General features: G+C 42.8%; 1 protein-coding gene across 7 annotated transcripts in view; it reads left to right on the forward strand.

The window, feature by feature from the left end:
- The window catches only part of LOC126413773 (regulator of G-protein signaling loco), a 244,224-nt gene that overhangs the window by 177,638 nt on the left and 38,823 nt on the right, over positions 1-27,763 (forward strand). For all 7 annotated transcript variants that reach the window (XM_050083293.1, XM_050083294.1, XM_050083292.1 and 4 more), the window contains exons 2-3: positions 26,228-26,344; positions 26,749-26,970. In XM_050083293.1, the coding sequence (XP_049939250.1) occupies positions 26,228-26,344; positions 26,749-26,970 (339 nt within the window). The remainder of the gene's footprint in view (positions 1-26,227; positions 26,345-26,748; positions 26,971-27,763) is intronic.

Raw genomic sequence — 27,763 nt, forward strand, 5'->3', positions numbered from 1 at the left:
CGCGTGAAGTACTTTGTCTTTCTTCCGAGGATTCTCATTTAAGTTTGCCCGATCATTTCCGTTACCTTTCGTATGGGCTAAACCGACCTCTTACGAACCTAGCAGCGCGTTGCCATGCTCACTTGATAAGGACTCCAAATATCCAAAATGAAATGGTCGCACTAGCTGCTTCTACGTGATTTCATTTGCACTTTCCCAGAATCGTTGAAACAAATCTAAGGCTTCCATTTGCCTTCCCTATTACTAATTACACTTACTCGGCACATTTCATATCGCTTCTGAGTTGTTGTGGTCTTCAGTCCAAAGATAGGTTTGATGTAGCTCACCACGCTAGTATAGTGTTGCTAGTATCCTGTGCAAGTGTTCTCACCGCTGCCGCAACCTGCTCACTGCAGTCAAGCCGTGGTCCTCCTCTTAAATTTTTCCCGCTCACACTTTCCTCCATTACTATATTGACAATTCCGTATTCGCTTAGGATTACCCCTATCAAGCGACCCCTTCTTTTAATCAAGTTATGCCATAAATTTCTTCTTTTCCCCAATTCGATTCACTACCTCCTTTTTATTCGGTCAGCCCATATGATTTTTAGCACTCTTAGTACCACATTTGAAAACCGTCTATTCTGTTCTTGTGTGAATTTCCTGTCGTCCACGTTTCATCTCCATATAAGGCTCCGGACAAATACCTTCAAAAAAGACTTTCAAACACTCAAGTTTGTATTAGAACGTAAAAGATTTCTCTTTTTCAGAAATGAGTTCCTTGCTTTTGTTAGTCTGCGTTTCGCATCTTCCCTGCTTCGACCGTCACCAGCTGTTTTGCTTCCTAAATAGCAAAACTCTCCCAATACTTTTGCCTAATCTGATTCCTTCAGAATCTCCTGATTTAATTCACTACATTCCATTACCCTTGTTTTGCTTTTGTGTTAATGTTCATCTCTGATATCCCTCTATCAGGTTCCGCTTTCTGACCCTAGACGGAACAATAAGACCGACCAAGGAAAAATTACAGTCAGTACCTGGAATCAAAGCCGGGCCCCTTCATGACAGTCAGACGCGCTGACCACACAGCTGGGGAGGCGGACTTACTTCCTTCCTTCCTTCAACTGAACTTCCAAGACCTTTGCTGCCTATGACAGAATTACATTGTCGTCGGCAAACCGCTAAGTTTTTATTTCTTCTGTCTGAACTTTTAATTCCCTTTCCAAATTTCACCTTGGTGTTCTTCACAGTATACTCAAATCTTCGAATTGAACAACGCCGGGAATAGGTTGCAACCGTGTCTCACTCCCTTCTCAACTGTGGTTTCTCTTTCATGCCCTTCGTTTCGTTTAACTGTAGTTTTGTTTCTGTACAAGTAGTAAACACCCTTTCGGTGCTGGTATTTTGTCTCCGCTAGCTTCAGAATTTCAAAGTGTGCAGTCCAACCAGCATTATCAAAAGTTTTCTCTAAGATTACAAATGCTATAAACGTGGGTTTGCCTTTCCTTAACCTATCTGCTAAGATGAGTCTTAGGATCAGTTTGCCTCGCGTGTTCCTACATTTCTCAGGGACCCAAACTGATCTTCCCCGAAGTCGGCCTCAATGAGCTTTTACATTCTTCTGTCAATTTTGCATCCACGACTTGTTAAACTGATAATTCGGCGATATTTTCACCTGTCAACACGCTCCTCAGTATTACTCCTAAATACATATTTCGAGGTGACGGGCTCAACATGGTGACGGCTAATATTATAATCAGATGATATCAGGTTCGTTCTCTTCATTTCTGTGACACCCAGTGAGTCACCGAGGCACAACCTCATAGCGTACGTCGCTGTACTGGGGGACGGTACATCCGTCGCCTACCGATGACCATGTTGTGACCGGTAGACTGCCGTCGCGTACCGCCTGTATCCTGGCTGCGGTCTCTGGGGCCCAGGCGCCGTTGCGCCGCGACCGGCGGACAAAGCGGAGCCTGTTTCCACAGCTGCCGCCATTCATCAAGCTGCTTGAGCTAATTGCCTGTGATACAGTCTGCCTTCCTCGCACGCTTTCCCCGGGAATTCTCTTACACCAGGCCTCCGTCTGCCGCAAGACCACAGTCTCCGGCGTGCGTCTACCCGCACTTGTGTTCCCACTGTTGCAGTAATAGACACGTCTGCTTTGTTACGCCAGCGGGCTAATAGAACTGCCGGAAGCTCGAGTAACGGAGACACAAGCAGACGTGGCGATAATGTCTTTGCATGAACTTAACTTTACAAAGGAGGCACGATCCTGTAGTATGCCTTTCTCAAGAGAGAAGCCGTTAAGAAGACTTCGTGTGATAACATGTTCACTAACACTAGTTATAATCTGTGAACGACAAATGCCATGTAAAAGGGGTCACACGTGGAGCTACATATGCTGCCCGATCTTTATATACTCACTGACACCAGATGGAGAATCTACTCTGTACGAACAGTGTGTGTGTGTGTGTGTGTGTGTGTGTGTGTGTGTGTGTGTGTGTGAAAAAGTGTACAGGGCTGGGCAAAAATGTGGAAACGCTGCTACAGATGCCTGTTGAATTTGACCACGAACGCCAGCTGTTGTGGCCGAGCGGTTCTAGGCGCTTCAGTCCTGAACCGCGCTGCTGCTACGGTCGCAGGTTCGAATCCTGCCACGGGCATGGATGTGTGTGATGCCATTAGGTTAGATAGGTTTAAGTAGTTCTAAGTTCTAGGGGACTGATGACCTCAGATGTTAAGTCCCATAGTGTTTAGAGCCATTTGAACCATTTTTGACCACGAACGGCATCTGTGCAATGTCCTAAATACGTTACAAGTTTCATTCGTTGTCAGAACAGTATTCTGCGTAGTTGTGAGTGCAATACGTGGTAGCCACGTGAATTCACACCTGGAGAAATTGTTGGTGCTCGTATGTTGGGTTCTTCCGTAACCAAGATGGCTTGAGTGTTTGGTGTTTCAAGAGGCACCGCATCGAAGATTTATACCGCATACAGGGAAAGCGGAAAACTATTAAGCGCTAAGCCACGAGGCGGACGAAAGGGTGTGTTGCTTGATCGTGATGGACGGCTATTGAATAAGATTGTGACGAAAAGAGGTCGGCAGCTGCAGAAATCAGTGCAGAACTGAATGCCGCACTCACGAACCCTATCAGTAAAAAAACAACACGAGGGGACCCCCAGAGGCAAGGAATTGCAAGCTGAGCTGCAGTTCCAGAAACACCAGTGATGCAAATGGCGGAAATAGAAAAACGTGCTGCCGAAGCCATAAAACCTTGATAGTGGAGCAATGGAAAAAAGTCATTTGGTGGGATGAGTCTTGTTTCACACTGTTTCAACTTCTGGCCGAATTTACGTTCCGAAAGTGAATCTTGATGATTTTGGCAGCCATATCGTGGTATTCCGTGGGCCCAACGATAACTCTCCAAGGTCGCATTACTTCCGAGAATTACGTGACAATTTTGGCTGATCAAGTCCATCCCATGACACAGTCTTTGTTCCTCAATGGTGATGCTGTGTTCTAACATGAAAGGTCCCCCTGTGAAGACAGTTTGCATCGTCCAGGACTTGTTTTGGGAGCTCGAACATGAGTTGTGGTATAGCCTCTTGCTACCACAGTCACCAGATCGCAGTATTATTTAACCTTTCGGACGTACTTCGGAGAGAAGGGTGCGTGATCGCTATTCAGCCCTATCGTCATTACCTAAACTTGTCATCATTACCTAAACTTGCCACTATTTTCCAGGAAGAATGTTATAAAATTGCCTTAAAAACCATACATGACCTGTATTCGTTAGTTCCGAGATCACAGGAAACTGTTTTGAATGCCAGCGTGTTTCCTACGCTGTGTTAGGCACGGTAATGTGTTCCGTTTTTGGTGTTTCCAGATTTTTGTCTAACCCTGTAATTGCTGTACTTTGACCTCTACTGCAAACATTGTTTCTATCTTGGGAGAATCTTTAAATCCTTTTTGTGTCGGATAATGGCGACTGAGCACTGCGCTTGTGTATGACAGCAGTTTAAGAAATAAATGCGTCAGTCATCCCCCCCTTTTTTTCTTTTTAGTTTATTGTGCCATGTCACGTTTTGGGGTTTCGCCTGTATTCGCCTGCCTCAAGGCAGTTAGCAAAAGTACCAACAGTGGGATTACCTTGGGTAGTGCCGGCCGTTGTGGCCGAGCGGTTCTAGGCACTACAGTCTGGAACCGCGCGACCGCTACGGTCGCAGATTCGAATCCTGCCTCGGGCATGGATGTGTGTGATGTTCTTAGGTTAGTTAGGTTTAAGTAGTTCTAAGTTCCAGGGGACTGATGACCTCAGAAGTTAAGTCCCATAGTGCTCAGAGCCATTTTTGAACCTTGGGTAGTAGGTGCTTCTAGTAATGGGACCCCATAGATTACGTATGTCTCGTCTGTATGGATTTGATAACTCACTCACAAGCCAAACAGGAGGAGGGATCAAAATTCACTTACTAGCTCTGAAACCAGCTTTATAACCTGGTTAGAATTTACTGGCGGATACAACACAACACGTTGTTCTTGAAGGGGAAAAAGGTAAAGTTTCGCGTTCTGGCCCTAGGCCCCACCGACTGCCGTGTCATCCCCTGCCAGTGGCGTCACAGGATGCATTATGGAGGGGAATGTGGTCAGCAAACAGCTCTCCCGGTCGTTGTTGGTTTTTTTGGCCTGGGAAGCGCTACTAATCATTCGATTAGTTCCTCAGTTTGCCTCACATGGCTGAGTGCATCCCGTACCAATTCTCTTAAGAAGGAAAAATCCCTGCCAGTAGGGGGAATCGAAGCCGGGTCCTCCGCACGGCGGTTAGCTGCGCTGACCACTCAACAACGGAGACAGACATTTCGTTCTCAACGGACAAAATAGTTATAAAAGTAACTTCGAGAGTGTCCCAAGAAACGGCAGGGAGTCGTGCGGAGGATCGCCGTTTGGTGCAGGGATTGGCAGCTGTACCTCAGAAGAAATACACGGTACTTTTTGCTTATAAATAAGTACCGTTCAACTATGATAAGGTTTGACTTAAATAGCAGAAAACAGTAACAGTCGTAAAACGTCTAGGAGTACCCGTTTGGAGCGACTTCAAGAAAACTATCACATAAAGTAGACGTAGGTAAAGCAGATGCCCGATTCTTGAGCAGTGGTCGTGATTTCGGAAGTCTTACCTTAATAGAGGAGATTGACAAGGTCCGAGCACCGACGGCACGCTTCGACACTGGTTCTTTTAGTATGCGCGAAGTGCTCTTCAATTGCAGTGGCGGACGCTAGAGGAGAGCTCTTGTTCACGACGAAGAGATTTAGTGTCAAAATTTCGAGAGCGTACGTTCCAGGAAGCCAAGAAACATATACATTCCTCCTGACAGGACGAGCGGATTGTCTTTCTTCCATAACAAAAAATTATTTCTAAGGAACGGTGCTAGATACAGCTTTGTGGTTTGTTGCCAATGGTAGCTTAATTCACAAAACTTTTTACGGATACACTTATACAAGTCTCCGTTTATTGCCCGTAGGACATACTCAGTCTCTCTTCATATTTTTGCCAGCATCTCTTCCATCACCGTCTCTACAGCATCTCGTATTAGTGCTGCAGGAATATACATGTGCACATCGGGAACTGGTGAACGGAACACTTTATCCTTACGTAACCCAGGAAAAAAGTCAAGAATGCTTACGTCTCGTGAACGTGGTGGCCATGATGTTGGGCCGTCTCTACCGATGCCTCTTGTCCGGGTTTCCTTAGTACATGCCATTGAGACAGCAGTACTCCAGAATTACGCTACCGGCAATAAGGCAGAGAGAAAAGAAATGAAATGCTGTCAGAGCATGTATAGAAGTGTATCCATAAAAGAACTACATGAGTTAATCTACCATTCGCAAAAAATTCGCGTGAACTGTGCCAGTGTTTTTTTATAAGGGGCAATCAAAAAGTTCTCGTTCGAGGACTTTATAGTTCACAGTCGGTATGCGAGTCAGGCAAAATCGTCGTGAGCGTTAAGGCAATCGTCCAACCGACGCACGAGGTTGAAGTTGCCCGTTTGGTAAAACGCCGTGTCCTGCTGCGGGAAGAAGTCTGAACTGCCTGCTGCACTTCCTCGTCCGACAGGAATCGCCGACACTTCAAGGCCTTTTTTAATGGACCGAAGGCGTGATAATCGCATGGGGATAGATCAGGACTGTAGGGCGGGTGCTCGAGTGTCGAGTGTAATAGACGAGACTGGCCTCCCAGATCGATCGGCGTCTTTGTCGAATCGCGACCAACACGCAAATTGAGGCAACCATTCCACGACGGTGTTTGTCCACAGACCTGCTGCCTCATACTCATTTTTATTCTCCGATGGATGTCTGCCGGTATTTGTCCTTCGGCAGTTAAGAACAGAATAATAGCACTTTGGTGCTGTTTGGATGTATGTGGTAATAACGTCGCTATATTCCACGTTACCGCATTTACCGAAAGACGGGAATGCCAGGCTGATCCCTTGCCTACGCGCTACGTTGCATGTACGCAGCAGCAGCAACGCCGCCGGCCGGCGTGGCCGAGCGGTTCTAGGCGCTACAGTCTGAAACCGCGCGTCCGCTACGGTCGCAGGTTCGAATCCTGTCTCGGGCATGGATGTATGTGATGTCCTTAGGTTAGTTAGGTTTAAGTAGTTCTAAGTTCTAGGGGACTGATGACCATAGAAGTTAAGTCCCATAGTGCTCAGAGCCATTTGAACCATTTGCAGCAACGCCCTCAAATGGAGACTTTTTGATTCCCCCTTGTATGAAAAATTGTATGAGTTAAGCTGCCATTTACAACACACCCCATAGCTGCATCTAAAATAGTTACATAGAAAGAAATCTTTGTAATCAGGGAAAGACTTCATATTCAGCCCGAACAGTCGCGAAAGAACCAGTATGGAAACGTCAGAGAAATTAGAACTCATACGGAGGCTGTCAGCAGTTTTTTTCCCCACACACCAATCACTGATGAAATGGGAAAGGGGACCAGTGGTTCTAGCATCAGAAGTACACTCCGCCACGCACCGTCAGGTGGTATGTTCAGGATAGGTGTAGGGCTATAGAAATAAACAAGGTGTTTATCTCATCTTCTACAGCTCTATTTAGATTGTTACTACAAGTCCTCGGTAACCTATTTTATATTCATTAGTGCGCATAAGAGCGAAAGTGCACAGATGACTGAAAAATACCTTAGAAGCTTCAAAAACTGTTCTTATGTACCAACGTATACTTTTGTCAGTTCGTTAGCGATAATTCTTTCGTGACAAAACAGCAGCCAAACCTCGCTTGCATCTCTCTTTTCTTCGTCTTTGACTGTAACCAACCGTATCCGGCTCTATCTGCCGCTTTCAAGAACACGGATTATTAGCTGGAAACTCGGCGTCATGTGTCGCGCAGAAACGCTGGCTGTGCTTCCGTATTGGTACTGTGAAAAGCCAGCTACCCTCTTCCTGCTTGTAGTGCTACAAATAAACTGTTTGTATGAGTGTACCGTAGAAGAAGCAGTATATGTTGTCCCTACTTGCCATTGTCCCTACTTGCCGTAACGCGAGCGTCCTGGAGCTCGTTCACGATACGTGCATCGGTTGTAAAATAAATGTGGAGCAGTGGCGAGTGTTCTTAGCTACAATGTTGAAATAGGGACGTAGAATTATTGTTTGCTGTGCCAAAGCTTCTACGATTTCCGTTTGAATAGTGGATTACTGATAGACCACCGAGCTGCCTTACGTCTGCGTTGGATGCAGTGCAGTTTCATGTGATTGAATGTAACTCAGTTGGTACATATCCCTTGTAGCAGGTTCCTCTGGTGGTCCTGTTCCGGAATAGAGAACCTCCAGTTGCCTGTGCGGAAGTAACCTCTTTTTGGAGAGTTCTACATAAATGACTAACTTTGTTCCATTTGCTCTCTGTAAATTTCAGGTTGATGATAATATACGGTTTGTTGCACAACTCCTGTTACTTCTAGAGGTTGTAGAGGGGACACAATAGATAAAAATGTTGTGGGAATCCATGTCCAGGAATGTACTGTATAACGAGCAGTTTTCAATAAGTAATGCAACACATTTTTTCTGAAAGCAGGATGGTTTTATTCAGGATCCCAGTACACCGTATTATTGCCCCCTCTTTGGCTACAAAACCCTGTTTTTTAACATGGTCTCGGTACAATGCGACGACATTACGCCGCCTTACTGGTAAGACCTGTACGCCCCTATGGTGCCACTTTAGTTTTCGGCGTCGAAGCCATCGTCTTGCTGCATAAATCCCCACCATCCACTTACTGCTTCCTGCAGAGTACATCCTTCATTGACCCAGAGCGATGGAGGTCGGAATGTGCGAGATAGCCGGCGGGGGTGGCCGAGCAGTTCTAGGCGCTACAGACTGGAACCGCGCGACCGCTACGGTCGCAGGCTCGAATCGTGCCTCGTGCATGGATGTGTGTAATGTCCTTAGTTAGGTTTATGTAGTTCTAAGTTCTAGGGGACTGATGACCTCAGCAGTTAAGTCCCATAGTGCTCAGAGCCCTTTTGTGTGTGTGTGTGTGTGTGTGTGTGTGTGTGTGTGTGTGTGTGTGTGTGTGTGTGTGTGTGCGCCGTTACGTGGGAGAACGGACAGGTTTGCGCGATCTTGTTGGGCTGATGACAAACGCCTCGCCCAACGACTTACAGTGCTTTTGTTCATCGCGAGGTGCCCGTAGCCGTTCTACAAGCACCTATAAATATCTGCGATGCCTTTGTTTGCCGCCAAAGAAAACGCAATGATAGGTCTCCGTTTGGAACGCACCTAATTAAAGACGCGATTTTGAAGGCTACGTGGAACTACAGAGATTGAAAGAGGAATATTCCACTATGTCCCATAGCAAATTCCACGTCATTTCAACCGAAATTGGCAGAGAAAAAAATGTATTGCATTACTTATTGAACGCCCCTCGTATATGTAGTAAGTCTGAACATCGGATCCCTTTCAAATCTCCTGCTTCACCATACAGTATATTATGGTAGAGCAACACGACGCGTGTATCGATGTTTCTCGGGTTGCCTCTATCATATTACCTTCGTCCGACTAATAGAACTAATAGAACCTAGTACATTCGAAACTAGAGGGGTTAACTATGATTCTCGACGGCCGCGCACCAGGTTTCGGGGAGAGCGACGGTTCAGATGCCGCCATTGACATCCAAATTTAGGTTTTTCATTATTTCCCTCAGTCTTCTAAGGCGAGTGTCGGGATGGTTCCTCCCTATCCTTCCTCAGTCTGAGCTCGACCTCAGTCTCTGATGACATCGTCGTCGACGGGACGTTAAAGCCTTCCCCTACTATTCCGTCTCTCGTCGCTAGGAGAGGTACGTGTGTGGGTGCGTGCTTGGCGACCAGCGCCCGCTGCAGCGCGTCACGCCCCTAGACGCTGAGCAGGCGTGTAAACAGATCTCTGCCGACCTGACGCGGCGCGGCGTGGCGCTGATAGCCGGAAGCGCGCCCGTAAATAAAGCAAAGACAGCCGGCCAGTCCGGCGCTGCGCTGCCGATGCTATGCCTACAGACAAGTCTCTACGTTGCCTCTCCTACTCCGCACGGACATTCACTCGCCCTGCTATTCCACCTGCTGTCTTACAGGAACGTTTTACCGCGTTCCGCGTGTTTAACCCCTTTTACACGAGGAAGCATCACCAGCTTAACCTCATGTTTTAAATATTTAGGATAAATGTCTTTTATTTGCGTCAATGACAACAAAACCTTTAGTCCTGAGACTGCCGGTTTCGGTCCGCAATGAGCGTCTTCAGATCTCGGTGCCGATTTGCTACTTCTGTTTACAGATATTTTTGCCTCTGAAGATGGTAGTCGCTGAGCGAGACCGATAGTCTAAGGATCAAAAGTTTGCTATGCGGGATGGAAATAAAAGAAATTTGTCCTACGCTTTGTGGATCAGTGTTTTAATCTGCGACCGTGTCACTGCTTGTGAATTAAATATTTGACTTTAAGCATGTAAGCGAGAAAAAGTATAGTAAAGGTTTGAAATTGTGCTTAATGTTTATTGGAAATTGCTAAGTGCTCTCACTGTAGTATACTGGACGAATAAAATCCGGCCGGGTTACTCTGGCACTAGGTAAAACACACAGTTCCTGTGATGTATACATGAAGACTGAAGGGGTGAATGAAAATTTGTACGAAGGCCGAGATTCGAACCCGGGTCTCCTGCTCATTAGGATGCGCCAAATACTAGGGCACCCTGGCACTGTGGCTTCGCACATCTGCTCGGACTACCCTAGAATGTCCCCTTCCTCGATCCAAATTCCTATTCACGCCTCAGCCCACTCGAACAGCATTGCAGAGCCTCTCCAACCGTATTGCAGCAGCACCTCAGCATCGAACGAAACTAGGGGGGGGGGGGGGGGTCGTCTGCAACGATACTGTTTCATTGGATTAAAGCACCTATGCTTGGACCTCGGGCAGGAATACCAGTGGACTGAGGCGTGAAAGCGAATTTGGATTGAGGCGGGATGCGTGTTGGAGCGGTCCATGCAGCAGTTGTGCAAAGCTAGTGAGTAGGAGACCCGCGTTTGAATCCCGTCCTTGGCACAAATTTTCATTCGTCGCTTAAGTTGGCCTATATACATCATTGATGTTCGAGACTTGAAAAGGTTTCAGGAACCATAGTATCATGTGACAGTTTTAACTGTGACAGTTGTCTTATTTATTAACATAAGATTATACCTGCCAATGAACTCGCTCAGTAATTTGAAGCTCAAACAACACATCTGGACGTAGATGCAAAGAGATCGGAAAACTAGTATTTACACGAAATATTGAAAATCGAATTTCTATTGCCCCTGGAAGGCCGTTAGATGGGCAATATATAACTGGTACGGGATTCCAGGAGAGTGGCTTGGTAATATATATAAGAATTTGCGGAAATGTGGTGTAGCACGGTGTGTTCAGCCCGGGAAATCGAACGAATGCAAAGAGAAAAGTGTCGCAACAGGTAGACCGTAATTTGATGCTGTTGGTAGGAACTTCAGAAACCTGCTTGTTCAAGCTGCAGAGAACTGGTCAAGAATCTCGACAAACAATATTGTCAGCACAGTAGAATTTGAAGAGATTGTGTGTGGGGGGGGGGGGGGGGGGTGAAGATTTATCAACAAGCATCCGTCAAGTTGTCCATAAAAGGCAAACTTCGGAGCGTAGAGTGCTGAGTAGGAGAGTTAAGACCTCTACTGTAAACAACGCGTGCAAGCAGTGGAGCCAAGTGACTTTCAACTCTGCGTTCAGTTCTTCCAGTCGAATATCCAGTACGGATCGGCAGTGTCGAACTTCGTACCGTATGTTTTGTTCACGAATGAGATCTCTTGCGACCGTGATGTTGTGTTTCCACTGCCGCAGTAAGCACACACTTGTTAGAACAGCAGCGACGGTATTCTGTTAACTTGTGTGCTGTAACTATAGAAGAAGATTAATAGGCACTTATATTACTGTCGCACGGATTGAATCGTACACGTTATTTGGTCCTAATTCGAGAATCACTGTCACAGATGTTGGACACTGTACCTTTCTCTGTCCGTCAGTAGATATGGATCAGTACGACGCTGTGGTGCGCCGTTCTGCTTCGATATTATTTCCCGTGAGCACCGAAGCACTTCAGTCTGGAACCTCAGATGTTAAGTCCCATAGTTCTCAGAGCCATTTAGAGCACCTAAGCATTAGATACCCTCGTTTTTGCGTTGGAAGTCTCTGCCACACGGCCAACGCGATCGTAATGTCGCTCCAACGGATTTTTTTCTCGGAGGTTATGTAAAGTCTACGATTCTGAAAGCTCAGTAGAAACTCTAAGAGGAATTGGTTTGTAGGGTTGTAGCTCTCTCTCTCACTTTACATCAGACAACAGGGGTATTTGACAGAGTGCGGAAAATTTACTTGTTGAAAATGGTTCGAATGGCCTTGAGCGCTATGGGACTTAACGTCTGAGGTAATCAGTCCCCTAGGACTTAGAACTACTTAAACCTAACTAACCTAAGGACATCACACACACCCATGCCCGAGGCAGGATTCGAACCTGCGACCGTAGCGGTCGCGCGGTTCCAGATTGTAGCGCCTAGAACCGCTCGGCCACCCCGGCCGGCATTTACATTCAATTGAGGTTTCTGTACAGTGTTTAATTCTAACCCTAAAGTGTAGCGCCGCGCTGTATACTTCGTAATGGAGGTGAAACGGCGCTGTGGCGAGAGCCTAGACTTTCACTTTTGGTCTGTTTTGTTTTTGCGGCTTCACTGCAGACATCGATCAACGTAACACCATCACACTCAAATTATCGAAGACTGTGGAGAGCCATTAATACTTGCCCAGGGACGCATCTGTATTGTATTGTGAGGCGCACCCCGTATGACCTCTTGGCAGAAAAGAAACAGCTGCCGCCGGCCGAAGTGGCCGTGCGGTTCTAGGCACTGCAGTCTGGAACCGCGAGGCCGCTACGGTCGCAGGTTCGAGTCCTGCCTCGTGCATGGATGTGTGTGATGTCCTTAGGTTAGTTAGGTTTAACTAGTTCCAAGTTCTAGGGGACTAATGACCTGAGAAGTTGAGTCCCATAGTGCTCAGAGCCATTTGAGCCAGCTGCTCCTGTACATTCTTATATGGCTGTGTTTCATCTCAGATCACTTTCTAGGCTTCTGCTGTGTTCGAAGTTAATTTCCGCTTCCCTTATACTCACTGCGATCCCGTTCCTCCCGTTCTAACTTTTCCTATTCGTTGTTTTCTCTTTAATCTTCTTTTCAACTTCTCACCATTTCAGCCCATATACAGGGTTATTACAAATGATTGAAGCGATTTCACAGCTCTACTGTAACTTTATTATTTGAGATATTTTCACAATGCTTTGCACACACACATAAAAACTCAAAGTTTTTTTAGGCATTCACAAATGTTCGATATGTGTCCCTTTAGTGATTCGGATGACATCAAGCCGATAATCAAGTTCCTCCCACACTCGGCGCAGCATGTCCCCATCAATGAGTTCGAAAGCATCATTGATGCGAGATCGCAGTTCTGGCACGTTTCTTGGTAGAGGAGGTTTAAACACTGAATCTTTCACATAACCCCACAGAAAGAAATCGCATGGGGTTAAGTCGGGAGAGCGTGGAGGCCATGACATGAATTGCTGATCATGATCTGCACCACGACCGATCCATCGGTTTTCCAATCTCCTGCTTAAGAAATGCCGAACATCATGATGGAAGTGCGGTGGAGCACCATCCTGTTGAAAGATGAAGTCGGCGCTGTCGGTCTCCAGTTGTGGCATGAGCCAATTTTCCAGCATATCCAGATACACGTGTCCGGTAACGTTTTTTTCGCAGAAGAAAAAGGGGCCGTAAGCTTTAAACCGTGAGATTGCACAAAACACGTTAACTCTTGATGAATTGCGGATTTGCTGCACGAATGCGTGAAGATTCTCTACCGCCCAGATTCGCACATTGTGTCTTTTCACTTCACCATTAAGAAGAAATGTTGCTTCATCACTGAAAACAAGTTTCGCACTGAACGCATCCTCTTCCATGAGCTGCTGCAAATTCAGAGCGTTTGACTTTGTCATCGGGCGTCAGGGCTTGTAGCAACTGTAAACGGTAAGGCTTCTGCTTTAACCTTTTCCGTAAGATTTTCCAAACCGTCGACTGTGGTACGTTTAGCTCCCTGCTTGCTTTATTCGTCGACTTCCGCGGGCTACGCGTGAAGCTTGCCCGCACGCGTTCAACCGTTTCTTCGCTTACTGCAGGCCGACCCGTTGATTTCCCCTTACAGAGGCATCCAGAAGCTTTAAACTGCGCATACCATCGCCGAATGGAGTTAGCAGTTGGTGGATCTTTGTTGAACTTCGTCCTGAAGTGTCGTTGCACTGTTATGACTGACTGATGTGAGTGCATTTCAAGCACGACATACGCTTTCTCGGCTCCTGTCTCCATTTTGTCTCACAGCGCTCTCGAGCGCTCTGGCGACAGAAACCTGAAGTGCGGCTTCAGCCGAACAAAACTTTGAGTTTTTCTACGTATCTGTAGTGTGTCGTGACCATATGTCAATGAATGGAGCTACAGTGAATTTATGAAATCGCTTCAATCATTTGTAATAGCCCTGTATGTTTAGTACGGTTCTGATCAGGGCTTTGGCAGTGCTTTTCAGCTGCTTATAAAGTATTACACAGTAATTTGTGATGCTCGATTTAACCAATAATTTGTACATGTGGCTTTTCTTCTTTTCCTTTCCTTTGTACATGTACCATGACTCCTAGATTTTAAAGATGGATTCCGCAAATGTTATACAGCTTCCTGCCGCCTAGTAGTTTTATCCTCGGTGCTTCGTCCTAAGCTGACCAGAGCAGAACGATAGAAGTGTGTGTGTGTGTGTGTGTGTGTGTGTGTGTGTGTGTGTGTGTGTGTGTGTGTAGGGGGGGGGGGGGGGGGGAGGGGGTTGCGCTTGCGCTCTACTCGAGTGACCTGGAATGTGCACCGTTCGCACTGCTCACCACAGATAACTTTTCCTGCTCCTCGTAAGAGACGCAGCAGTCTTTTACGGACAGAAGTAACGCAACAAGTGGTACTTGGCTAACAGAGGCCTGTTTGTCGAAACAATGCTATTTCGAGACAAACTTCGTATTTTGTCACGAAGAACCAAGGTTCTTTCAGCGGACTGGAGGACGGAACGACCAAAATGGTAGGTGCGTATCGTAGCGAGACGTAAGAAAAAATCACGCCAACGCTCCCCCTCCATCTCTCTCTCTCTCTCTCTCTCTCTCTCTCTCTCTCTCTCTGTCTCTATCTATCTGGCTTCATCTGCAGTGACAGGACCCTGTGAACCTTTGTATGCAACTGGATAAAGATGTTATTTTAAGAATGCTCGTCCTTAGGGGCGCCTTCTCTAACTATCGTTGTGTCACAGATCGTTGAAACTGCTTTGCCCAGGACGTGCCGTAGCAGCATGACCAATTTATGTGTGAAATTAACTCGTAAGCGGCCGCCTGAAACTTATCGGGAACAACGACAGTCCGTCCGCATCAAGTAGATGGGAAATCATGGCGTTCGTCGACCCATTTTCGTCACATATCTCATAATGAAACATTCTCTTTCGATTGCGTTACAAATGTTTTCGTAATTGCTCGCGGTCTTTGCATTGATATGACGGATAAGATAAGATCTACGGTGCGTGTGGTACGTTTCCGTGGTGCCTGCGCGATCAGTTCGCGGTGTGCGCTGTCGCCGCGTTACGAAATCTGGATCGTTGGCTAAATTCGTCCCTGCCAATTTTTTGTGCAACTTTCGTCATCCGTATAATATAGGGATGAGAGCTGCAGCAAAGTGGGGCAGATCGTTCCGAAAGACGTTCGCTCTCGCCTGTATGGTCTGTGACATATTAGTACGCATCACAGAGCAAGTGAACACTAAATTGCCGTGCTGCCGCGGTGTGCGCTTTTCATCCACGGGAATTTGGTTTTTGTTGAGACTGGCATATTAATAGCAAAAATACCGCTATTGCTCTGAAATCCGTTTATGTGAACAGCCTTGCGATGGCGTGGAGTTCGTGCTTCGTGCTTCCTGCAATTTTCAAGGTAACTACTGACGTCCGCTATCTATAAGACGTCGAAAGTGATACATTACAGACCGCAGAAGCACCTCAGAAGGCGCGGCTTTCCTCGCAGTTTATTTCTTAATACATTGTAATACAGAAAAGCTTGAATTCTTCCATTTCCGTCGGTAAAACAATAACGAACTGTGGAACTCTTCATGATATTTACTTTTAGAACCGAAAAATCGAACTTCTGCTTTGGCTCATAGCAAAACCTCTGTGGTCAGTTAGTGCTGAGTCTCTTGTGAACTGCGTGGGAAGGTAAGAATGTATCTAATTCCTCTTTCTTCTTCCGTATTTTGTTGTTCGTCTTCCAACAACGGAGCTATCGCTTTATGTCGAACACACTAGGCAGTGTTACCTTGAAAACCTCTTTCCTGCGTGCGACTGCTACGGTGGCAGGTTCGAATCCTGCCTCGGGTATGGATGTGTGTGATGTCCTTAGGTTAGTTAAGTTTAAGTAGTTCTAAGTTCTAGGGGACTGATGACCACAGCTGTTAAGTCCCATAGTGCTCAGAGCCATTTGAACCATTTTGAACCTCTTTCCTGTAATTGTTACCACACAACGAGGTCCAGTTGTTTTAAGTTGTCGGATTCTTTGTATCTCATAGTTATAAGATTCTCGTAAATGCTCTTTAACATGTCCTACTGCGCCCACGTTTTGTGCGTGACTAACGGGTGTGCTACAGGAAATTAAAGAATGTTCTTTTCCAGAGCTTAAGTGGTCGTTTGGCCTCCTAACTAAAGGATTCCTTGCCTCGCTACATTGGCAAGTTTCCTTCCAAAAATATGGGAGATATATATATCATCTCTCTAGTGTAGTAATGAGCACATGTGGAGTGTTGTGTTAAGTTTATCTGAAAAAAGACGAAAAACCATATCGTCGTGATCTCTACTGCTCTGTAATAGCACCAAAGGGGTCACCAGTGCTACCGTTCTCATTACAAAAAACGCAAAGAAAGGTTTCCCGTTTAACTGGTGAACAGTCTGGTAATCAGGAATTTAACGGCTTCACTTCTCCACATCGGGCCACCCAAATCGTGCGAAAGGAAATTTCTTGCACCACCGTAACTCGAATAGGCTACCTCCAGACGGAGAGCGACTGAGTAGATTGCGTTACCGAGTCCTGTCGTAGAGAGAGATAGTTGTGACGAAATCATAGGACACAGTGACCCGACATACAAAACTTGTAAAATACAAATCTGTCTTTGGTCAAAAACTGTTTTTCTTTCGCTTTATGGCCGGTTCCTGTCTGTACGATCATCATCATCACCATCATCATCATCATACATGCAGAGAAAAATCAATGGGAGCATTACAACAGCATACAACAGTACCCGAAGCAGCATTTACGCAAATTACGTAATGAGCGACTAAGAAGTAACGTACTCCCTGTCATTCTATCTAAACTTGTATACAACTCATAAAAAAAAACCTTGTAGCCAAAATAATTACCATCAAAAGATGAAAAATCGTAGTAAGACTGTGAGAAACAAATACAATTGATATGTATTTTGCCTCTTACCTGCTTCTCATGTAGTTCACTTAAACACGGTTTCCAGTACTGTTCCATGCTGTCACTGACAAATTTTCACGTTCTTTTTGTCTTTTCTAGGTGTATCTGATGATGGTAGTATAGATAGAAACCAGTCATAAAAGAAAAGAAAAAGTGTTCAGATAGATTTTTTAATAATATTATCATGCTGTCTTTGAACACACACATTTCACAGAAGTCCCTTGGAATGTGGCTCAATCAGCTTGCTGTAAATACATCCAAATCTATACTGTTACAAGGAAGTACTGTATTGCATCATATTTCTATCGTACTTTCGGACTGATTGCATGTGCGATTTGTTCAGGGCATGTTCCCCACTCCTCTCTTTCACCCCTTCGGGATTTCTAGTCCGCACAAGATGAGCAGTCACTGTGACGCGTGACGCAAGCAGTGTACCCGTTTTGTCGCCAGGGCGAATTCTGCAGACCTCTCGCGATAATATCGCACGCAACTGTTGCCTCTCGATAACGTCACTCACCCTTCCGTCTATCCCAGCGATAAGACGGCACGATATGATAAAGCCAGTCGATCGTAAAGTGCACCTGTGTGCGCTAATAAATTTAGCCTACGTAATACAGCGAGTCTAAATTTAGTCAGGACGTAGAGTTCCACCTCAGGATTCCCCATTGCAACTCTGAGATAAATAAAGTGATATTAACCAGTGTTTCCCCTATACACTGTTCAACTGAAAATATTCAACTGTGATTGGGTCTGGATTGTGTGTTAGTCTGGTGCCCGTGTAACAGGTCTTCCAGATACGGTTGTTTTACAAGTATGCAATGAAATTTTGACGAAAGAATTGCGAAGCCATGAAAATCGAGCTTTAGCCCTTGTATTTACAAACAGTTGATCCTTTTATGATAAATGATAAACACTTTCTTTATCCAGCTCCCACGCATGAAATGTCATTCAATGAGTAAAAAATGTAAATGAACAATATTTTTTTCTATCTCTTTGCATCCACGCCCGTATGTGTTGTTTGAACTTAAAATTTGTGGTCACTTTATTGTCCATTTGTTAGACTTAATGGTTAGCGTCTCTCTCTCTCTCTCTCTCTCTCTCTCTCTCTCTCTCTCACACACACACACACACACACACACACACACACACACACAAAGTAGCAGTGAAATGCGTAAACAAGGAGCCCACCCTGGTGGGAGAAAACAATATGTACTACCACTGAAGACGTTTCTGTTAATTGTCTTCCGTAAATGTCCCCTGCATTGCCCCCTTGAGTGAGGTACTCTGAACTGTCACATAATAGGACTGCCCGTGTAACATCTAGAGCATTAGTTTCCAAACTTTTCCTCTGACGGAGCACTTTGAGAATCCTGGTACCTTTATGGAACACCTTATTTATTTTGAAGGCTAGTAAATTTTTTTAAAAAATGAGAACAACTTGTTTTATTCAGTGATTACTTCAATTTTAAATCATAACTGATAACACAGAAAGCATAATATCGAAAAAAGAAGACGCCATGTTATTAGTAGTTTTTCGCGGAGCACTTATGGTATTCACTACCCGCGGAACACAGTTTGGGAAACCCTGGTCTTGAGCGTTACATTCGTTTCGGTATTTTCATATCCGTAGCTAGTCTCAAGAAATGTATTTCTGTATTATTGTCATAAGGTGAGGAGCTGAATCCAATAATTGCCGCAAGTGTGACCGTGCAAGGTGAGGTTTCTCTCGCGTGATTACTACAGTTTCTGATTTTCCCAATAAGTAAAGCTGTTCAAGACACGCAAGTACTTCAGAATTAAAACGCAGTTTCCACCGTTTCCTGTGCCGGTATCGAGCGAGATGATGCAATGGTGATTAGGACACTAGACATTTATTCGTGTGGAGCGCAGTTCGGATTCCCATCCGACAAATCAGATTTATGTTTTCCTAATTCGCTTTAGGCAAGTGAAAAAAGGACAAGGGAAGTTTCTTTCCTTGTATTTACTTAGCTCGTACTTGTAGTCCTTCTCTAATGACCTCGTAGTCAGTGTGACGTTAAAGCCTAATCGAGCTCCTTTGCTTTCTTCGTCTGTCGGAATTCCTGTTTTTTTTTTTTTTTTTTAAGGATTTGGTATGTTACGACATCGAAGGAAACAAGTGATTGGCATAAATTTCGCAACACCTTAAAATGATTTCTGTGACATCATGATACTGACAGTGACGTTAGTGAATGACTAATTTGGCATCAAATCGGTGAGATCGCTGTCACTGAGCAAAGTGGAGCAGTAGTTGAAGACACTGACTGCACGGGTATTCTAATAAAGCAGCGTTCAGACATCTGTCCGGCTACACTAATTCAGTTTGTGGGTGAATTCCACAAATCATCATAGGCGAGTGCTAGGATGGTACCTTCATCCTGTACTGTGGGATTCTGCTCGCAATTCCTCGCCTTCTTGAACTTCGTCGTCTACAGGCTCCCTGCGGTAATGATTGCTGTTTGAACTGTCCCTTGCCAGTTGTCATTGTCGGCCGTCAATCCTAGTTGTTTAAGACCTATGTGTAAATAGGTCGCAAATATTCAGAAGATCTAATAGCTGTCGTTCCATTGCTGTAGTCTTGGTGGGCACAAATCATGGGTCTTCTTACAGATGTAGGTACTGCTGTTAATTGACATCTGACGGTTTGAATGAAACATGCCACAGTCTCCGTTTTCAAATTTCCGGACGTTACTGGTATGGTTCGTTGGGTAATTGTTGACAAACAAGTGTTAAGTTGGTCCACAATTAATCCGTGCGCACCAAAAAATTGTGGTTCAAGTTTAAACTTATAATAATTAGATAAGCCGATTGTGAAGAGCAGAAAGAAATTCGTGACAACACACATCGCCAATTTGTGCTGCGTCATAAGTATGGGCACCACAAACTTGTTTATGTCACAGATTCATCAGCCCCTGACGTCAGCATGACATGCCTTGTACAAACAGTATTACAGCTTACGCCCTAACAAGAATGCCATTAGAACTAGCGTCCATTTTCCGACAGTGCAGACGCCTCTGAGACAAGTGCATACCGTTTGGACTCACTGAATGTGTATTTAAGCTTACCTATCGCAAATAAGAGAATGTAAATTGCATTAAGAGACCTGTTATAACTCAACACAAACAGACAAACGATGTTAGTATTTGCTATTTCTGTCAGGAGAAATAATAAAAATTACAATAATTTTATTTACACGAAAATTCGGCAGCATACCACGCTAGAGAAACCTCACCTCACCTCACCTCTGAAACAGCCTCGCGGAGTGGCCGCGCGGTTAGAGGCGCCATGACACGGATTGCGCGGCCCCTGCCACCGGAGGTTCGATTCCTCCTTCGGGCATGGTTGTGTGTGTTGTTCTTAGCATAACTTAGTTTAAGTAGTGTGTAAGTCTAGGGACCGATGACCTCAGCAGTTTGGCCCCTTAGGAATTTACACACAGTAGAACACATTTTCTGATATAATCGATTATGGCAATCATTTGATTGAGCTCTTTTACACACATTTTAGATTTTAATTCCTCACCCTAAGAAAGTGAAATAAAAATTCTTGCCTGAAAATTTGCCGATGATGTGAAAATACGGTAGCAAATGTGGCACTCTAGACATCGCACGGGCAGAAATATTTGTGGCCGTTCAGAACCATTATACTCTTGTGTCATTCTTTTTCAGTCCAATAACATTTTTCCGTATCTGGAGAATAATTCCAGATAAAAAGGTTGTAGGTTCAAATTTCCGAGGCAAATATATAATTTCTCTTTTTTCAGAAATATTTGCATTTCGTACACTGCATTGTCTAACTATTCCAGTGATACAGTATTATTCATGTGCAGTTTTTACAAATCATCATAGGTGACAGTTGCAGAGTTTTTTCGTCTTTCTATAAGATCATTATTGTCAGATGTACTTGCATGTAAGGGAAGAAACTTTGAAAACATTCCTTGGTTGGTTCATTGTTAGTATTAAGATCCTGTCAGATGAGAGAGAGAGAATCTGAACCTAGGCCGGGGACCGCACCTGCTCCTCATCAACGATTTGTCCAAATTTGTGTATATGCAGCGCTTGGCCAGGAATGAAAGCAACAGAAGTGTGAGCTTCAGATGTCCAGGCGTGTAGAAAAAATAGCATTTCTAATGTGGTTCGGGCGAAGCATGAGCCATTTATGTTACCATAGCTTTGAGGCAGTGGTTGGCGCAGCAGAATATATTGTCTTTAAGGACATGGTTCTACACTACATCTTCTTTATTACAGCTGTTTTTTTTTTTTATAATTTAGGAGAGAGTCGTCGTTGTTGTTGTGGTCTTCAGTCGAAAGACTGGTTTGATGCAGCTCTCCATACAACCCTCATCTGAGAGTTACTACTGCAACCTACATCCCTCCAAATCTGCTTAGTGTATTCATCTCTTGGTCTCCCTCTACGATTTTTACCCTCCACACTTGCCTCCACTACTAAATTCATGATCCCTTGATGCCTCAGAACGTCTCCTACCAACCGACCCCTTCTTCCAGTCAAGTTGCGCCACAAATTCCTCTTCTCCCGAATTCAATTTAGTACCTCCTCATTAGTTACATGATCTACCCAACCAGTCTTTAACATTCTTCTGTAGCACCACATTTCAAAAGCTTCTATTATTTTCTTGTCGAAACTGTTTATCATCCATGTTTCACTTCCATATGTGGTTACACTCCATACAAATACTTTCAGAAAAGATTTCCTGACACTTAAATCTATATTCAATGTTAACAACTTTCTCTTCTTTGGGAATGCTTTCCTTGCGATCGACACTGTACTTTTAGAGTTATGATGCAAATAATTATTCTTGTAGGATCTGCAATTTGCCAGGAAAGACTGCCCCTGCAGCTTAGTGATGAACATTTATCATAATGATGTGCAAAACTCTATTCCAAATTCAAACCTTAGGGTTATCTGTGTTGCAGATTTCTGGAAAATGGGTAAAAATTCTGATGGGAGCAAGTGAAAATCAGCTTGAATAAGTGTTCGTAAGAGATCCACACAAGTGTTGAATCAGATTACCAGCCACAAAGCATTGCTGCTGTTTTTATTGTTCAGATCGTGAGAACATTGACAGTCATAAGTACTAATAAAAGATATCTGTGTTATTTTTAGTTAGTTAGTTAGTTACATGTTCAGTAGATCGTTTTGCACGATAGAACATAATGGTGTGGAATGAGTCATTTTACATTCACATTGCAAATTGATTTGTACATATGGTTAAATTCTGAACATTTTTAAGATATTTTTTTGTTTTCCACCCAAAAGAAAAAAGATATACAGTTGTGAGTTAGTAATTCATACCCATCACCTTTTACACATTGCAGTAATAGAAATTCTTCTGCAGAGTAGAAGGGGCTGTCAAGGAGAAAATTACTCAGTTTTCCTTCAAATTCCACTTTGCTGTCTGTCAAGCATTTTATGTCACTGAGTAAGTGATCAAAAATTTTTGGGCAGCAGTGTGTATCCCTTTTTGTGCTAAAGACAACCTTAATGTGGATTAATGAGCATCACTTTACTTTCTGGTATTGTAATTGTGTGCATCATTGTTGATTTTGAACTTGGTAGATTATTTACAACAAACTTCATGAGGGACTAAATAAACTGTGAAGCAGTAGTCAGAATACTGAACTCCTTAAACAGATGTCTACAAGATGATCATGGGTGGGCACCACATTTTACTCTTACAGCACACCTTTGTGCAATGAAAACTTCCTTCTTTAAAAATGAGTTACCCCAGTCCATTATTCCACATGACATTATTAAATGAAAATATGTCAACTTACTGATTTGTCTGTCCCCAAGATTTGTAATAATTCTAAGTGCGAATGTGACTGAACTGTATTAGGAGTTTCAAAGTGTCCTTTTTATGGTTTGAATTCTCATCAGTATGGAGACTTAAGAATATTGATCTTTCCACCCTATTTATTATTTCCTTACCATGTGTTACATTTATCATTGGTGTAGTACCTCAAGATGTGCAGAACTGAACTTATTGTGTCTTATTAAAGTTGAGAGTAAGACTATTTGCAGAAATCAGTCAATGAGTCTTTTAAGAATTCTAGAATACATCAACGTCTCAAAAATTGTGGAAAATGATGTCAGCGGAGTTGGTCATTTCATGTTTACCTTCTCCTTTTCTTCTCTCTTACAATCTAGCCAAGAACTTCCTTAGTCTATCTAGTATTCACACAAGTATCCACATGTCTTGTCCACATCCGTTTATTTAGTCATATTTATATCTTTCACTCTAGTCCACACCTAGATTCATTTGTTTGTATTCTCATCTTTTCTAATAATTTGCAGAATGCATCTCTCCATTGTTCACTGAAAACTTTCACTTTTTGATTGATCCTTGACTCACTGTAGTGAGTCAGAACTGGCAACACTCATTTGTTGTAAACTTTCTGGTTCAGTCACTGCAGAAACTTTGCATCAAAAATTCTATTTAGTTTTCCAGTAGAATTTTTACTCATTACATTTACTGTCTATCCAGTTATTTTCAGTTGCCATGAAGTAAAAACTCATCATGTGGGTCTACATTGTCACTGTTGATCCATACAATTGTTTTTTAGTCTGATTATCCATTAATTTAGTTTTATTATGGTTGATTTTCAGGCCTTCTTATAACTTGATCTAATTGGCTCTTTCATTTGTTATAGAAGTTTGTTAGTACTGGAGGCGTATAGTAAAATGCCATCAGAAAAAAATGTTTGAGGGTTATTGCATTAATTCATATTTCTGTTTTTATCTCCATTTAAGAACTTAAAAACTTCCTAAATTGCTGAGAATTTTTGTGGTCACACAGAATCTCTTTCGGTTCTGAGTTTTCCACTATCTCAGTGCAAAACTCATGAAAGCTGAGCTTTTATTCCTAACATATTAGCTTGTAAAGGATGAATGTCCGCCCCCAGTAGCTGAGTGGTCAGCGTGACAGACTGTCAATCCTAAGGGCCCGGGTTCGATTCCCGGCTGGGTCGGAGATTTTCTCCGCTCAGGGACTGGGTGTTGTGTTGTCCTAATCATCATCATTTCATCCCCGTCAACGCGCAGGTCGCCGAAGTGGCGTCAAATCGAAAGACCTGCACCAGGCGAACGGTCTACCCGACGGGAGGCCCTAGCCACACGACATTTCATTTTTTCAAAGGATGAATTTGTGCAGTACTTATCAGTTGAGTGTGTAGCAACAATGCTATTACTGTAACTGTGTTCATTAACTAAACTTTACATGTTGTGAATAATTTAGGACTGAAGGAGATGACTCGTGTAGCAGAAGTCTTAAGTCAATCGAAAGGCACACAAAAAAAGAATGAAAACTTTGTAACCTTTCAGGCTAATCTTTTAACAAGCTGAACTACAAATACATACAAGTGTATATGTACTCCAGCTCCTTAAAATGATTTATCTAAAAACTAGTGAAATTTTCATTATTTTTCGTTTGCCTGACAATGATTCAATGCTTTACTCCTAAGTTGTCTTCTTTGCTCCTAAATTATTTACATTTTGCCTGACTTTTCCTTGCCATATTTATAAACTTTACATTTTGTTGTATACAGTAGTGATTCCATAATCTTTCATATCATTGAACTACTCCGAATTTAAATAACTCAGGATGTGAAGATTTCTAATGAACATTGCATTACCACCAGACAGCTTGTTTAATGTTACCCAATTATCAGTAAATTCATGTAGAAAAGTCATGCTACTGCAGTTAGTTTTTCTGAATTAATTCAGTTTCAAATTTGATACTTTTTTCATAGAATCTGTTTGACTATCATGGAATGCGTTGTGTTAAACTGTAGGAGCTGCTGTTATGGAGTGGATGCATAGCTCTGCTGATGCAGTTCTTACCAGTTACACTTAAGCAGTTGATCATGAAGTCTCAAGTCTGCACAAGATTACACTTACGTTAAATTGGAAAAGCACACAGGCTCCAGTTAGATGCAGTACATATACAGTATTAAATTTCCGTCAGCCTCTTCCATTTATGGATAATGTTTCTACAATAATTTGCGAAAGTTATCTAATTTAATTAATTAGAATTGCTGTTGGTTGTTTCCTTTGGTCAGTCATCTGTGTTTGTGAAGAAATTTTTTTTTTTTTTTTAAATAGAGATGCTAGGTGATAGGAAGTACACACAAATCATAAATGAATCAAGTCATGAGAACAGTGTAGTAATTTAGTACCAGCAGTTAATGAGCTTGCACTGAGAATGCTGATAAACCGTCATCTCTCTAAAAGAAAAAGGAGGCAGCAGTCAGCTATCTGGTTGTGGCTCGGAGTTTCCTGCTGATTTCCTCTGCTGACGAATCGTGGTGCAGATACTTGCACAATTCTAGCTGTCTACTTCCTCCATGTTCTCAGTTGTTAACTGTGCAGTCTCAGGAAAGTTCATTCATGCACATTTTTACAGCAGGCAACATAAATGAAATGAAAACGTGCAGTAATAGAATACTACATAATGAAGAATTCAAATGTCACTTGTCTAATTTACTTAGAATTAAATCAGCTTCACACCATGATTTATACAAAATAAAGGCAAGTAATAATTTTGTTGTATTGTTTCTGTAAATGTAAACAAATCATATTCAAGCAGAGCATTACCTTTCAAGTGACTGAGTTGGATGTAGAACTGTTTTAAATTGGAAAATTACACTGTGAACTCTGTTTGATGGGAAATGAGATATTGTGAGTTGTGTACTGTGTACTAATAAGAATTTTGAGGCATTTTGTGTGTTTATTTTCTACTTATCTGATACTGGACAACGAGTGATTTTTGTATTAGTGAAGAGTCGTGCTCTAGTAATGTCAGCCTGGAATATTTATAATGATTATATGATTTTATTTAGGGTCACTTTGTTTTTTGTAGCAGTCCATTTATATTCAGTAAAACATGATGTTATTTTAATCTCAAAATATGTAGGTAGTTAATAAAACGTGTCCTCATTACATACTCTGCACAATGTATTTTCTTTGCTGAAAACATGTCAGTGTTACTAAAAAAGTTTTGAGTTTTTCTGTGCAAACTTCTACGTTGCCACATCTACTGTGTGTTCGAATCAAAAAGCTGTGTAATTGATTGTTTTACCCTTATTCTTGCAGCATTCTGATCAAGAATCGACAAGCTTGGAACAAGAAGAGCCTGAGAAAGGTGTTGCAAGTTGGGCAACAGCATTTGAGAAACTGTTGGAGGATCCAGCAGGTCTTCATACTTTTGCTGTAAGTGGAAAACAAACACAAATATTTTTACTCATCCTTTGTTAAAAAGATTGATTTCTATTATGTAATCAATGAAATAGTAGTCGTGTAACTATTGGTAGTATTCTTGGTTCGTGTTATTATTCAAAAGCCCTAATCTGTTTTCCCTCTGAAGTGCTTGTTGAGTATTTACACTCATGTTATTATTCAAAAACTCTAACCGATTTCCCCTCTGAAGCATTTGTTGAGTATTTACACTATTTAATATGACTCTATAATAACTGAGTGATGTGCATTTGCTGCGTGTGAAATAATTTTGGTAGTATCCAAATGCCATGCGCACATTTCTAAGACGATCTAATCCTCACCTTTGAAGCCGTATTAACCTGAAACACTATTAAAAATATTGTTTCGTATTCCAACAGGAATTCTTGAAGAAGGAATTTAGCCATGAAAATATTTACTTCTGGGTGGCATGTGAAAGGTACCGTGAACTGAAAGATGAATCGGAGAGAAAACGAGCAGCAAAGGAGATATTTGAGCGGCATCTGTGTCTTGGAGCCTTAGAACCTGTAAATGTGGATTCTCATGCACGGCAAGTTACTCAAGATGGGCTGGAACAAGCTCCAGAGACTTTGTTTGTTCAGGTATGTTATAATTTATCTATAAACAAAAGCAGTGACACTATTAATTATATTTACATTAAGAGAGCATTAGTTTCAATGTTTTGAGCCTACCACTGTTCAAAAGACTTGAAAACTAATGACATCATTAGAGTGGGTTATCATTCGTGAATTCCATTTAGGAGGACTGTATTATATCAAGTATGGTGGTATATATCATTTTCGGCATAACTCAACAGTTTGTGTTCTAAACTGTCTGTTAGTAATATAAAAAATGTAGTTCCACACAAACAAGTGCTTGAACCTTTGATAGGCAAGAATGAAAACAGTCTTATAACACGGAGATATGGCAGAAGTACTATGGTTCCAGTTTCTGTAATGAAACAAGTATCATTCATTTAGCAAGTTTAATACTTTTCCATGTCAGATACTTCATATTTTATTGCCAATGTTTGAAATATTATTCATGAACTATTTCTGCACATAATGCAGAAAGTAGTTCAGTAGTTCCCTTCTAGCAGCAGTTTATCGTATATTTCTGCTGCAACAGTATTTTTCAAGAGATTGAGATAAAGCATGCATTATTTCCATTTTTATTGGACAGATGGACATAACTGCAGGCTTATATTGGTGACAACAGTCCGTTGTAGATGAAAAAAGAAACACATTTTATGCTTGTGTGTTACAACCCTTCTGGAGACCGAAAACCTGCTTTGCAGGAGTCAACATGGATTCATAAAGCAGCAGTCATGTGAAATTTGGTTCCCTCTGTTTGTACATGTTATTTAGAAGTACAGGTTATTTAGAAGTACTTGAT

The sequence above is a fragment of the Schistocerca serialis genome, chromosome 1 (assembly GCF_023864345.2).
Source record: "Schistocerca serialis cubense isolate TAMUIC-IGC-003099 chromosome 1, iqSchSeri2.2, whole genome shotgun sequence".
Lineage (NCBI taxonomy): Eukaryota > Metazoa > Arthropoda > Insecta > Orthoptera > Acrididae > Schistocerca > Schistocerca serialis.